Here is a 14,004-nt window from a genome sequence, read left to right as displayed (position 1 = left end):
TATGACAACATATTGAGTATCATTTCTGGTCCGAAAATGACTAAACTTGGAATGAACTCCATGTTTGTAAAAGACCTCTAACTTACCCTGTGCTCAGCAAAGACACGAGAGAAGATTTGATAAGTAAACACCCCAGTCTGGAGAACGAGGTCACCTTGGTCTGAAGTCTGTCCACTCAGAACCAGTAGCTTGTGCTCAGCTGGGTCAGAAAGAAGACAGTGGATCTAGGACAATAACAGAGACAGGGAGGGTATGAGAGTCTTCACTGTATGAGAGTCAACATATTTTACGGCACTGCCTTGGATCTTTAGCAAAAGGTGAAGCAGTATTTAGTTCAGGCATTGTATGGACAGAATACGTCCTAGACTGGCCATAAATACATACTGCCATTCTGAAATATGTTTATAGCAATTGTTATGGTCCAGTCTACAAGGTGATCTTACAGTTATAAACATACCTCTAAAGCAACTGAGGCCTCTGATGGATTGACTAAGACCACAGTTTCAAGAACATCACTTTTATGGTGTAAGGTCCTTTGTCCTGCAAGAAATACAGAAGAGTTTACTGCTGATTAAGTGTTTTCTGTTGTCTGAAAGAAAAAGAGTCAAGAATTTGAATAGATTCTTGGACTGAACGAGTGGCGTCGTTAGGTCTGATTGTTTGGGCCTACAGCCCCGAATATTTTAAGCCTGGCCCCGAATATTTTCGCCCTGAAAAAGGAGGTGTTTATAGCAAAACAACAGACAGACTGTGTAACAGCGCGGAATTTGACTTGCAGCATCCGAAGAAGCGGGGAGTAATCAAGCGTTGCTCAGTGCACACAAAGTTGGAACATGCGTAAACCCAAATTTTCTTAGCCCTGGACTAAGCCCCAGATCATTTCAATAGCTAGAATCACTCTGTGAACTCTGCGATGTGGGGAAGGAACTTGAGTGACCTGACTACACAGCTACACTGACTGACTAGACAATACAGTTGTATTACACAAGCACAAGATGGACCAGAAAAGAAGGCAGGATTTAGCTACCTGCCAGGTGGCTAAATGTGATGAGCAAAAGACCGCTTAAAATGTATTATTAAAAATCAAATCGATCTTTCTCCATTTCTTTTTTATCTCAAAGGAGTTCTGAAGACAATTCTAGCTGAACAGGCACTGAACAAACCATCTGTCTGATCTAAATGTGATCTAACTGTATCGTGTGTCATCATTTCAACAATGTGAGGATAAGCTTTTAATTCTCTTTGTTTGAAAACTAATTCATGTCTAATAATAGACCTCTGCATTAATAAAGGGATCCCAGTGAGATATCTGTCTGAAGAGAGCTGAAATGGACCAGCATGGCTCAAGATTTAACTGTGATAAAACTATTAAAATGCATAGGTTTTTTTTTTTTAATGAGACAGCCTATCAAAGGCTATTCATTTAACTGATCATAAACCTTACATAATGAATGAACCAATGAGAGGCTAAGACTGATCAAACAAATCAGAAATAATGACCACTATGCTGAAACCACTGTGAGTGAGCGACATGGTGGCTGAGGTCATGTGTACAAATGAATAGATGATATATGTCTACGTGATCTTCCCTCTACCATTAAGGAAACTATGCACAGTTACAATGTGTGTCTATTCACATAATGTGTCGATCTCCTGCCAACACATTTAATTTCGTGTCAATAAGTTCTGAAGAGAATTGATATGCCCATATGAGACATTGATTAGGGCTTATTAGAGAGATTTGAATTACTGTAAGGTAGCTGTTCTCATACAGTTGCAGGAGCAGATCCAGTTTAAAGTGTGTAGATGAGTATGAGAGGACCAAGCTGGCAACAGGCTGTCCCACAGGATAGAGGCCTGAATGTTACATATCTTTAATTTTACAGCAGTCTGTCCTTTCAAATTTGCCTGTTTTCAGTTTTATGGAGGCCATTATGAGTGGCCACTCATATGGGAGGAATTAGTCAGATTACAGAAGAGCCGCTGAACACAGCATGAATACAGCTCAGCACAAGCTGGCTGGAAACCAGCGCTGCCTTGGTCAACCAGATGGCGGCAAACTCACAAAAACTCACAAAAGCTGAGCAAGGCTTAATATATTGATACCTAAATGAAAAGTTGAAGTCTCAGGCAATGAATTGCAACAGCTGTAACAAATTAGATGCCATCTAATTAAGTTGTTAATTAAAGCCATTGTGGAGGTGACACATCTATAGGAATATTTTTCTTTGTTCTTTTACATTTCATTACATAAAAAGCAAAGTGCTCTTTGATCCAGGGTAGCCGATGTAGCCTCTGTAGAGTCCCTATGTATGCAGGCTTAGCACCTGCTGTTCAGATTCATAGTGGAACTCTGAATCAGGTGTATCAGCAAAGTCTCCCTCTGTAGATCCACTGGGGATTATCGACCCTTGTCCAAGTCATGCCTTATTGCATAATGTCTCCTGGACTCATATCATACCTAAACAGGTCTAAGACAACCAGAGTGGGACAGTATGGATTAACATCATCTTCTCCTTATCCTCCCGATGAACCTGGTTGGGCTAAAAAGGTAGCAGTGAGGGTTGGAACCTTGTGCCTGTAGAAAATCCAGTCAGTGACACTGCAGAGAGACTGGATAAGAGCCCCGATGATGCCTGCATTAGAGTGTTCCTCCCCCTCAGCAGCAAACAGGCTCAGGAGCACTGCCCCAGGCACTGTGAGATCACTGCCTTGGTAAAAGCGGCATAGAAGACTTCTTTACTACTGTGGCATCTCTGAGAAAGTCAGAGCTCAGAAATGATCAGACACCAGACCTTGACTTGAATGATTATAGATATGGAGTCCCTGATGTCTTCCAGTTTAGAAAAAGTCACTTAGAAAACACCACTGACAGATCTATCTATCCTTTATAAAGTTGCTAGGATACAATTACTGAAAGATTTTCAAGAGGGTGACCATGAAATTTTAATAAGTAGCTGAATATCACCTGAAGAGAGCCGCTGCAGAGTTATAAATAGGCTAACACAGGTAACCTTGGTAACGCGTGGTCCTACAGCAATTTGACACAAACAATTAATGAACTAATATAGATGCCACCATTTCTGTGCATAAATCTGCAACTTATACATGTAATACATGTGATTCCATCACTGCTCTGTTTTTGCAGTTCAGTTTAAACCTCTTTTTTAAAAGAGCAGAATGTTCAGCCAACTTTTCCTCCACTATTCATCCCTCTGGCACATATTCACATGCCTTGCAGAGAAAAGAAAGAGCGCGCGTGCGAGAGAGAGAGAGACAGAGAGAGAGATGGGGGGGGTGAGGTGATGGAGAGGTGATATAGCCCCCCAACTATTTGTTTATTCAAAAGGATTGCTAAGTAAAGACATCTGAGATTTGTGATTTAAGCTGTATTTTGGCCCAAACAGCTTTCTTTTATTCTGTCTTAAAAGGCTGAAATGACAAAGCACCCGACCAGTTGGTCAGTCTTATTTCTGATCCTAAAGCACCCCACAGTGGGCTTCAGGAAGCCCCATTCCTTATTTTAAAACATCTTATGTTGCAAGCCACAATCCACATAAACAGTGTCATATATGAATTTGTCAAAATACCTTTTCTGTGGCAACATAAGGAGAACACATTAAAACCTCTCCCCATCAAGATAGCATACAGTACTTTATAAGTAGTCAATGACTATCATTTGATAACTTGTTTGATGACAGGAACCTACTCCATTTTGTGAGCTTTGGTATCAGGAAATAGCAAGTCATTTTTCAAACAAGTCTCAACGTTGCAACACACACAGTCCTACCTCGACTGACCTGCTTGATATAAATATCCACTCATGAACTCCATAAATGAGAGCGCAATGTTAAAATAAGCAGAAACAGAGCACTGACAGAGAGCAGACTAGCCTCAACACTGCTCCACATATCCTGCTCCAGATTTAGCAACTAAAAAAGGAAGTTCAAGGAAGTTTTAGAGGAAGATCACTCTAAGTGCCCAGGTTTGACTTTTTGCAGTGAGCCATTTTACATGCTTATGTAACCAAGTCAAACTGATGACATGACTTCTGACAGGAAATCTCCTTGTATTAGTGCATTTGCTCAGAAATATTTCACAAATATTTGTCCTTCTGACAAAGTCTGCACACTGCCTCTTCAGAAAGACCTGACAGATGTATTGTAATAGTGCAATTGTAATGTAATGGTGTAATTGTAATCTAATGGTGGTAATAGGTGGGGGTCTTGTATTATTTCAGGACCTGGGACAGCACCTCCTCTCATTTTAAAACACTGAGTATACAATGTATATTCTATTATTCCCTGTTAGCACAGGAATGACCTGTTTCTAAACCTCTGTCTAACGAATCTCTCCAGCACACTGGGGGAGTTAATGATACTGGTTCTTGTGAGGGATTAGTAGTAATCTCTTTTTAGTGTCCTGTCACTTCACTCTCATTCATGAATAGCTGAGGCTGAGATGGCTAATGTTTCCATCTGAAAGCAATATCGTCATTTCATTCACTGTAGATCCACTGTTCTATAGTTAAAAATCTAAAGTCTGTTCTTCCTGTAAGTTTTTTTTTAAACATTTGTCCTTGTTGTGCCATGACTATCTTTATTTCCTAACTCCCTACCCCAAACCATCGTTTCTGGTACATCTTCACAGGAAACAAATGTCCTAGTTTCCTGCTGTAATCCTAGTCCTGTGATCTGGCACTGCTGAATGATTTTGCTGTTAAGCTAGCTAAAGCCTAAGTGCTAATCACAGCTGTGCCACTGAATCTGTTACTACAATCTGGACAAGGCGTAACTATGGTACCCTCACCATGACCAGACCACTCACACACATAAGCGAACCCTCTCCTCTTGCCCTTTGTCCACAGCCACATATAATGCCTGCTACAGAGACAGATCTTACAACATTACAGAAGATGACAAATCACCAGCACTCTTACAAAAAAAAAAAACACTCTAATGAACAGGTGTGGGGTTCCCACACCTTAAACTTCAAATTCAAGGACTTTCCAGGCCCAGTTTCCTCAAATTCAAGGACCCAACATGGCATAGTTTGAGACACCGATCACTGTTACAACAATGAGAATTATAATGAGAACTAGCAGGCTGAAGGTTCGCTTAACATTAACTTACTTGCTTGCCGCTGCTTAACCTGCATCATTCGACTTCAATCATTCATGCACAAACGTGACCGTTGCACTTTCTCAAGGGAGGTGGCATGTGAAACAAGGACGCACAGACGGTGGGAGACAAACATGCATATAGTGGAACATAGCCTATTAACTAATGTTAAGCAACAAAAATATATCAAAAGAACCTCAATTTCTATTCTTGCACAAAATATATAAATTCAAGCACTTTCAATGACCCATGTCCATTTTCAAAAACTTTCAGGGCATTCATTCTTTTTTCTCAAATTCACAAACTTTAAAGGATTTCAAGGACCCATGGGGACCCTGTAAGAAAATAACAATAGATGAATGATGTGGAAGATCAAACGGTAACACTTGGAAGATATAAAGGGAGGTATATCAGATTAAAGTAGAAGAGAAGAAATAGAAGGAAGAGAGAGAAGGAGAGGGATTTCAAAATGGAGAAGATAATAAAGAGGAATTTGAGAGAAACAGAGGGAGAAGAAGGACTGACGACACAGAGAGAGACACTCAATAGTCAAAGCAGACAGTCAGAGCAGGGCAAAAGCAGAGTGTTGGCTCACAGTCACTGTTTCCTGGAGGTTAAATCTTTAGCCACAGTTTAAGCCAACAATGAGGTCAGAGCTTCTACCTAAAATGGCTGATCTCCAAATTGTCAGGAGACAGAAAAGATTTCTTTTCTCACTGACCCAAATAAATCTTCCCATCCCCGTGTTCAGTCAATACCATTTTCACGTTTAAAATCATGTTTAGGCTAGAATATAGTGGGATTCAACTTCCTGTCAGACTCATAGTGATACTGTTAGCATGAGTGTGGCCAGAACAAAACACAAAGAGCACTACTTTGATCAAATCTTCACGGTCTCCCTGGGGCAACAACTTCTTTGTGATGTCTGGTGGAGAACAGATTTGTCTTTAGAGAACTAAAGAAGTCAGGCGTGTGTATACACTGGTTCAAATGTATTTTCTGAACTTGATTACTGCCGGGTATTCTTCATCTTTGATAAATGGCATCTCTAAATACAGACTGATGTTTCTGGTGCTTTTAAGTTTTGTTTTGGAGTTCTCTGGTTGCCCTTGGATTTGTCCTCCACAGTTTGTCATCTCTCCTGTCTGCTCCATTACATTTGCTTGTGTTGGACAGTACTTTGGAAAGCGATAAAATTAGCTCTGAAAACTTGTTTCTCCGTACCAAAATTATTCAGTCCAACATTTTTGCAGCTTACTAAATCCTTGACTTTGACCTTGACGCTAGCCAAGCAAAAGGATCAAATTGATTACAAGTCTGACTAGCTTGTTCATGTATGGAGAAATGCACTGCAAACCACTTTGGACAGTGGTAATTTACATAAATCTGTGATCAAATGACTTCTAGCCTCTAGATCAATATTATTTGGGGAAATTGATATTTTCTCCAAATAACAATAAAACCACAGTGATTGTAACTACCATTCCTGTTTAGTTGTTGTTAAAATATGAATGAGTCCACAAACTCATTCACATGTACAGTGTTGTTTATAATGATGGTCCAATGGAACAGAATTACAAAATAGTGAAAGACTAAGCAAACCTGAAAATTTCATTATATATAACAAATTATCTAATATTTTGTTGTCTCTGTACAAATATCGCCTACAGTTAAAGACCAGAATTAACTCTCTAATAATGTTTACTCATAACAGACAAGGGAAATAAGAAATAGCCTAAACATTTTTCTGACTGAAAGGAGATTGTAAAAGTGTGTGTAAATGGTGTGTGTGTGTGTACGTGTGTGTGGTTGTATCGAGGCCTTACTACAGAGTCTTAAGCAAGGCTGAGGAGGCCAGGAGAGGAGGCCAAGCTGGGGAGGCAGGGGGATTTACAATGAGGGAGCTTAGCAGTGGATTTAAAAGTAACAGGCAGGCTAAAGCCTGGTCAGCAGACTGTAGTAACATGTATGAAACAAAAAAATCCTTTATCATTTATGTAGGAATTTCAGCATGTTTAATATGATGTAACATAAAGAAAGTATTACATACAAAACAATGCTACATTTTAATTATGAAACAGGTGACTCATTCTCTGCACCCTGCTGACCAGTGCTGAGGTGAATTCTGGCTATTCTAATGATTTATATAATTAATATTATATTATCAGTGTGAGCTTAACCACAGCCTGTTAATGTGATGCCAAAACTTATAAACGGTTATTACTGCTGATGAATGGAGACACAGTGAAGAGAAAAAATCTATCTGGAGAACATCATTATCATCTGCATCACAGCTACTCAGCAATGCTAACCTCAAACATGAGGACTCATCCATCCAAAGCTAATCATGCCGAAGCATTTATATTGACCTTAATTCAGATCATTCTAAACTCAGCGTTATGTCCCTTTGTTAGATCCACCAACTAACAAATGGAGGATGGTGAGGAAGTGCAAAGAGGACCTCTGAAGGAGGTCTCTCCAGTGGTGGATCAATGTTTGCTGCTGCAATACTGAGGAAATGGCGCCCGAAAAGCAAGAATAAAGACAGCACACATCCACCAATTCAATTCCACCCCCAACCATACACCCACCGACACACAGGGAGCAGACAGAATTTTTAAAAAAGGTTGTTTTTACTGAGAGAAACCCTGGAAAGACACAGAGAGGATGGGTTAAAGAGAAAGACAAAAACAAAGAGAGAGAGAGAGAGAGAGAGAGAGAGACATTAATTGTTAGCAAACTGATGTTATATGTGATGACAGAGATTGATGTTTCTGTACATATACTGAATATGAAGCCCCTCTCTTAATGAACAAATGTGCATCGTTCTGGAGGCCTACATTTGTGCCATCAAAGACAAATTCTCAAAGGAGGCCAACAAAAGAAGGAAGAGGAAAGTAATCCCTCCTGTACAGAAAGCAGGCTGTCAGGCGTTGACAAGAATATAGAAAATAATAGAATGTTATGGTAAACTGCAGAGTGCTCTGACTTTACATTTGTTACATACGTGTCCAGTTCTCCTCTGACCGACACACCTGCCAATCATATCATGTCACTAATCCATAACTGAGTAGTTCTTTGTCTCAAAATGTAATGTATAAATCCAGAGGGATTAGGAAACAAATGTGCTGTTGAAATGTAAACGTTCTCAGAGCGAAGCCATACAGAACATTGTCCAAGCAAACTACAGATGAGGAAGTCCAGGAAAGGCCACTGTTTATTACTGCCAATTAACAAAGCAACAGTGAGTCATCCTGCGAAGCTTAGATGTGAGGCTGTCCTTGTTTGTCTGCCTGATCCCAGATGACTCAACAGCCCATTTCAAGGATTAAGGGAAAATATTAGTGAAAATTGCAAATTCAAAGCATTTTTCATGATTTGTTGTGTTTAAACGCTCTAGTCTGATGCAAGCAGGAGCCTCATGTCATGACCAGTATGCAGTTTTTCAACAAACCATGACAAAGCTTCTACTGAAGACAAATTTGACTAAGTTCCACACATTAGGAGAGCGCCATTCTCACCATGTCTGTTGTCACCTGCCTTGCCACAGTTCACAGCCAGTGGTCATCTCTGTGACACACAATGACTCAGCTATGTTGAAGCAGAGACTCACTGCTGTCAGGGGCTACTGCCCCGTAAACTAATCAGGTGCAAATGCCACCAGAATCACAAAAATCACAGGACTTTGGGGGCATGTGGTCTGAAAAAAACCTGACATGATATGGCATGACATGAAAAGTAGAGCTGTTCTCACACAGGTTCAGGGCGGAATATTTAGAGTATGGGAGACTGTTGGGAACATTGAACAGTTTAACTTTTGAGAGGATAAATGCATTTAACTCAATGTATCTATAGTAACAATTCATTTATAACGTACACAATGTCATTTTTTAAACTTACAGTTAGTGTTTACATTAAAACAGCTGTCTTCCACAGAAGATATCTCACTGAATAAAACACTAAATCTAATGATTGATCAAATATTCAATGCTTTATAATTACGTTAGAAAATTGTTTAAACAGGATTTAAGTATAATATCCCCTGTACCTCTGCCCGTATCCTCGTTTTAGCCTTCTGTCCATCAGGTCTGATTATTTATCTTTATCATTCCACGAGCCTCAGAGCTGAATGCGCGCACATACAGTGAGCCTGACGCAGCTCCGCTGAGTCATTCCGCAAAGAACCACATTCTGTCTACACATTCAGCCATGTTTGAGCGGTTTTTGACATACGCATGTATCACATATGCAAACTTCTAGAACGATGAAATCACGGTTTTCCAAACTGAGATTAGAAATCATGCGAATGAATGGCACTAATGCATTTTGCTTTTTAAAACAGCCTGTATGACTGCATTGCCATAGATAAAATTACAGCAAATAGTGATACAAATGGTAAAATCTAAATTGCACTTATATTTAAAACAACAATAATAATTTGTCTCATAGCAAGATAGAATGTAGAAGTCGGATCCTAATCCACTGACCTGTGCTTCAGACGACAAACCTCAGACGTACAGTAAACTCAAAACAAATAGAACATAGAAAACAGCATAGATGTAACAAGGTCATGTACCTGATCCAGTATATTAATGCGTTAAGAAGCTTGATGAACAATGCTGAAAATGTGCGTCATACCGGAAAACTGGCGTGAGCTTCGAGTGTAAAATAATCTCAACAAACTGCAAAAAAGTGACGAGTCCTCTTCAATGCATTTAAATAATACGATCAACCAATGCGTAAACAGCCTGTCTTCACAGAACTGCCACAGTCGTCTGCGAATGACATTTCATCATTCAGGTCCAATTCGGCGGCGTCGCCTTAAATTAATCGTGTTAGTCTGGATAAAGCAAATGGTTCTTAAAATCTGTCCATCGGACATTCTGTGCACACTTCTATGTCTTGATTGGTTTAACTGCCAGTCTGATTGCTTAATTAGTTAATTCCTACTTTGGTCGTACATTTCAATGGACACATTAACACATACAATGGGCTAATCTAAATTCTTGCAAATGACAAAAACATCTGAAAACTGTAATTTGAAACCGACACGATACATCTATGGAACACGGAGAAAGGCAGTGAATTGCGGTCAAATAAGGATACGAACCCGTTGGCTGCACTCTGCGACGTCACGGTCTCAGTAAACGAATCTGACCGCTTTTTAGCATATTGACAACCATAAAAATGAGCGCAACGTCTAATGTAGTTCATAAATGGCTTAACTACGAACGAAACCCATTTTCCAGGCTCAAAAGCAAAATTAGAACTGTAAAAGAAGCTTTCACAAAGTAATACATACCGCGGCTGATTCGGACCGTGTCGTGTGTCTAGCAAATGACGGAGACTGTAGTTGCGTAGCTGTTAGTGTGTGATTCTTCCGAGTGCCAAGAGGGTGGGGCCGAAGAGTGTGTGGATCTGGAGACAGGCGCAACCCTTTAGTAAAACGGAATGGTTGCAGCAACTTTGGCTGCAGCCACCCGCTGACTGTTCTCCTGATGCAGCCTCTTGCCTATAAACAGACGCACAGCGACGCACTCATTGCACCAGAGGTAACCCCTTCAGTCCCACAGGCCGTTCCAGTCAGAGAAGCACTTCAACATTTAAACAGTGTTTGGTTTTGTCGTGGAGAATACATTAATGTCATCGCTAAATAAGCAGAATAAACTGGTGTGACAAGTGCACAGCAACAGATTGGAGTTCGTTAGTTATTACTGAGGAATCTCTCTCAGACTGCGCTCGCGTGTCCCACAGTGACTGGCATAGTCTGATGATAACCGAAGTATGAGGCAGCCATCTGCTGCAGGAGAACATGCACTACCTCTAGGTTTACCGGCCTCAAATCCTAATGCAGAGTCTGTCAGGATAGATGCGAGACATGCAGACTGGGTCTAAGCGGCACAGAAGTCCTGTTCTTTTCACCTGTCTGTCGTATTGTTTTTCCCTGTTTGAGCTACACATGTCGATGTCTCCTTAATCAGATCGATTTTTACAAAACTATGCATCGGGACTGTATTTTATACAAACGTATTGACGTGTTTCTGTCACTGTCGTGAGGAGAAATGAGACAGATTCTTGTGGCTGTTTGGTGCAGAGGATTCGTGCTGCACCCATACTCTGACGGGCCGTGTTTGCTGTTGTCTCGCTCTGTAACAGTATTTTTGAGTTGGTGCTGCTGAATGTGAGCCAGCTTTGTCCCATCATTCTACCAGTGTCTAGATAGAAACTTGGTTTATCCATTATTGTTTGAACAATAATATTTTCAGATAGATGAGGGAGGTCCTCAAAGCTTGCATAATGGAAAGCTTTTGTGAGAAAAGAGAGAAGTCTGTTGGTGTGTATGAGCAGGGGATGGGGGGGGGGGGGGGGGGGGGTATTACTGCTGTATTATTTAAAAGCCTTAGTCATTGATACCTCCACTCAGAGAAAAGCTCTCCTTTGCTCAGAAAAAACAAAAACCTCTCTCTCTCTCTCTTTGATCTCACTCTCCCTCTCTTGCTCTTTCTCTCTGTCTTGATCTCTGGGAAATTAATTCCACAGTCATAGGGTCGTAGCTCTGAGCAGTCTGTAGCACCGATGGCTGAGAGAGTTTGTTCAGTAGTTCTGCTCTGAGATTTCACACAAAGGCCATCAGGTGGTTCATCAGCACAGCCCCTCGCCAGCAGAACCCTGACTCACCACACTCACAAACACACGTCTGCATTGCCACAGACAAGCAGACTGCTCGCACAGGCAAGGGTAGCTTTCATAGCTCAGGCTTGCTGCACTTATGCTAGTGGGGCACAAATCTGTGAGAAAATCAATGGCTGGAGACCTTCACTTCCCAGTATAAAGCTGGCACTCTGACCAAACCTGCAGGGATATCAATATTCAAAGCCTAAATTATTTAGCAGTCTTACTTATGCATGACTCAGCTTTACTCACAAAAAAAGATGTCTGCAGATCTCACTTAGTCCTTTACACAAGTGAACATTAATTGGAGTCAAGTAACACAATATACCAACTCTACATTCCAAGCGGTGAAATGGCCTCCACAGATTAAGGGCCATGTTTTACACTGTAATCCCCCCCAAAAATAAGTTGAAGAAATCTTGAAATATCATGCCACTAATTGGGAATAAAACACACTGAAACTTAACTTTACCTTTTGATAAAACAAGCGGTAAAGCCCTGGCTGTCAGTGCAAATTATTTAAATTAGTTCCAAGCAGTAATTATTAGTGAATAAAGATTTTGTTAAAATGTTATTAATATTGTAATTTTCATATTAGCTATTCTTTTCGGTGGCAGAAAAACTGTCCATATATGATGTCCTCTGGCATTTCTTGTGTTCTTGCCTGTGCTAGTTAGTTCATTCATAATGCAAGACCTTGGTCAACTTAAAAAAAAAAAAAAGTACCATCTGAAATGTCATTTTGCAAACGTTTTCCTCTGTGGAGACTACGGCAGACTCTGAGATGTCATTTCCACACATTGAGGGCTTTGTTGTTGTTTACATCATTGTTTTGTTTTGGGTTTAAAAATACAGCTGGAAGCACGGGCCAAGGCAGTCTGCATCATCACAAAACCAGGCCTATGTGAAAAATCACAACTATTACTGCTTATGCTGATCTTAACAGTGACCACCAATGTTTTTTCCCCCTTTTATTAAGAGTCTCCTGGTCTCACAGATACGGTGCAGTCCAGAACTGCATTCATTTATCTTCTCGGGTGAGGCCTTTTATTTAGTTGCAGCAATCATAGTTCTCCAAAAGAGGAAGGAACTGTTCTTTCTGAATGCATGTCTTCTCCATGCGAAAAAAAATACAATTTAGGGAAAGAAGAAAAATGTTTGCCTATGTCTTCCTCTCATTCTGAGATTACAAATGCTGCTGAATAATATCCTTGAATACTTATAAAAAAAAAAGGTATTCAAAAAAACTTAAGCTCATTTCAAAAGTCCCTAACAGCTGACAAAATGTCTTCAGAATGATCCAGAGAAAAAGGGATTTCTAACCTCACTTAGTCCCCCGGAATGACACAGCATCAGAGGCCTTTTTACAGGAGGAGCTTCTGAGCCATTTGGACAGTGGCCAGGAATTTATCAATCAGAGTAGACATGTGAAGAAAACTTCAGTCTGCAAAATGTCAATGAATTCATAATCCCATTAAGAGTAAGTACATATTTGCTATTCCTGCCTAATTACAGCAGTTAATCCGTTGGTCATAGTTCTTACGTCTTACACATCAATATTACTCACAACCATAATTCCAGCTCACAGCCTAAAATCAAAAACAGATTATCCCTTTTTAGGTTGATAGTGAGCCCAACTACTTGTTTTTCATTGTGCTTGCCTGGGTAATATCGTGCTCCCTATAATGACTGACTGTATAAAATATATGTGCTCTGTGGAAGCAGTGGATGGCTGGGGCCCAGCAGTTTGTTACAATATGAGAGAGAAGGACGATGAAGCACTCATATAGCACCAAGCAAGACTTTTGAATATCCCCTTCCTGATAAAGATTACAAAAACATATAGAACAAACTATAATTGTCTTTACATTTCACACTCAAAAGCCTGGATTGAGGAAACCATGTCATTTCTGTCTGAGTTCTTGTTGAGGCATTGCAACACTGTGCAATGGTACTTGGTGAAGACAGAGGAGGTTGTGGTGTGCTGTCACACAGAGGAGTCAGGAGGCGTTGTTCAGGCTGTGTGGGAGAGGTTACATAAAACTCCTCAGTGGACCTGTGAGCTGATTCACAGGGAGTTTAATCAGAGTTTAACCTGAGGGGATGTAGTCAGGCATGGGAAAAGCAGGGACTGTCTCAAAACCAGGTTACAGCCACAGGGCCAGAAATGATATACAGGCTTTAACAGGCCTCAGAGGTCAAGAGGCAAACA

At 40.5% G+C, this 14,004-nt stretch overlaps 1 protein-coding gene across 1 annotated transcript in view; it reads right to left on the bottom strand.

Moving 5' to 3' along the window:
- map1ab (microtubule-associated protein 1Ab) overlaps positions 1-14,004 on the bottom strand; it is a 36,558-nt gene that overhangs the window by 11,622 nt on the left and 10,932 nt on the right. The window contains exons 3-4 of the mRNA XM_030765273.1: positions 458-540; positions 87-224 (exon numbers count right to left, since the gene is read on the bottom strand). Of these exons, the coding sequence (XP_030621133.1) occupies positions 87-224; positions 458-540 (221 nt within the window). The remainder of the gene's footprint in view (positions 1-86; positions 225-457; positions 541-14,004) is intronic.

The sequence above is a fragment of the Chanos chanos genome, chromosome 2 (genome assembly GCF_902362185.1).
Source record: "Chanos chanos chromosome 2, fChaCha1.1, whole genome shotgun sequence".
NCBI classification, from domain to species: domain Eukaryota; kingdom Metazoa; phylum Chordata; class Actinopteri; order Gonorynchiformes; family Chanidae; genus Chanos; species Chanos chanos.
This window is presented reverse-complemented; position numbering and strand designations above follow the sequence as displayed.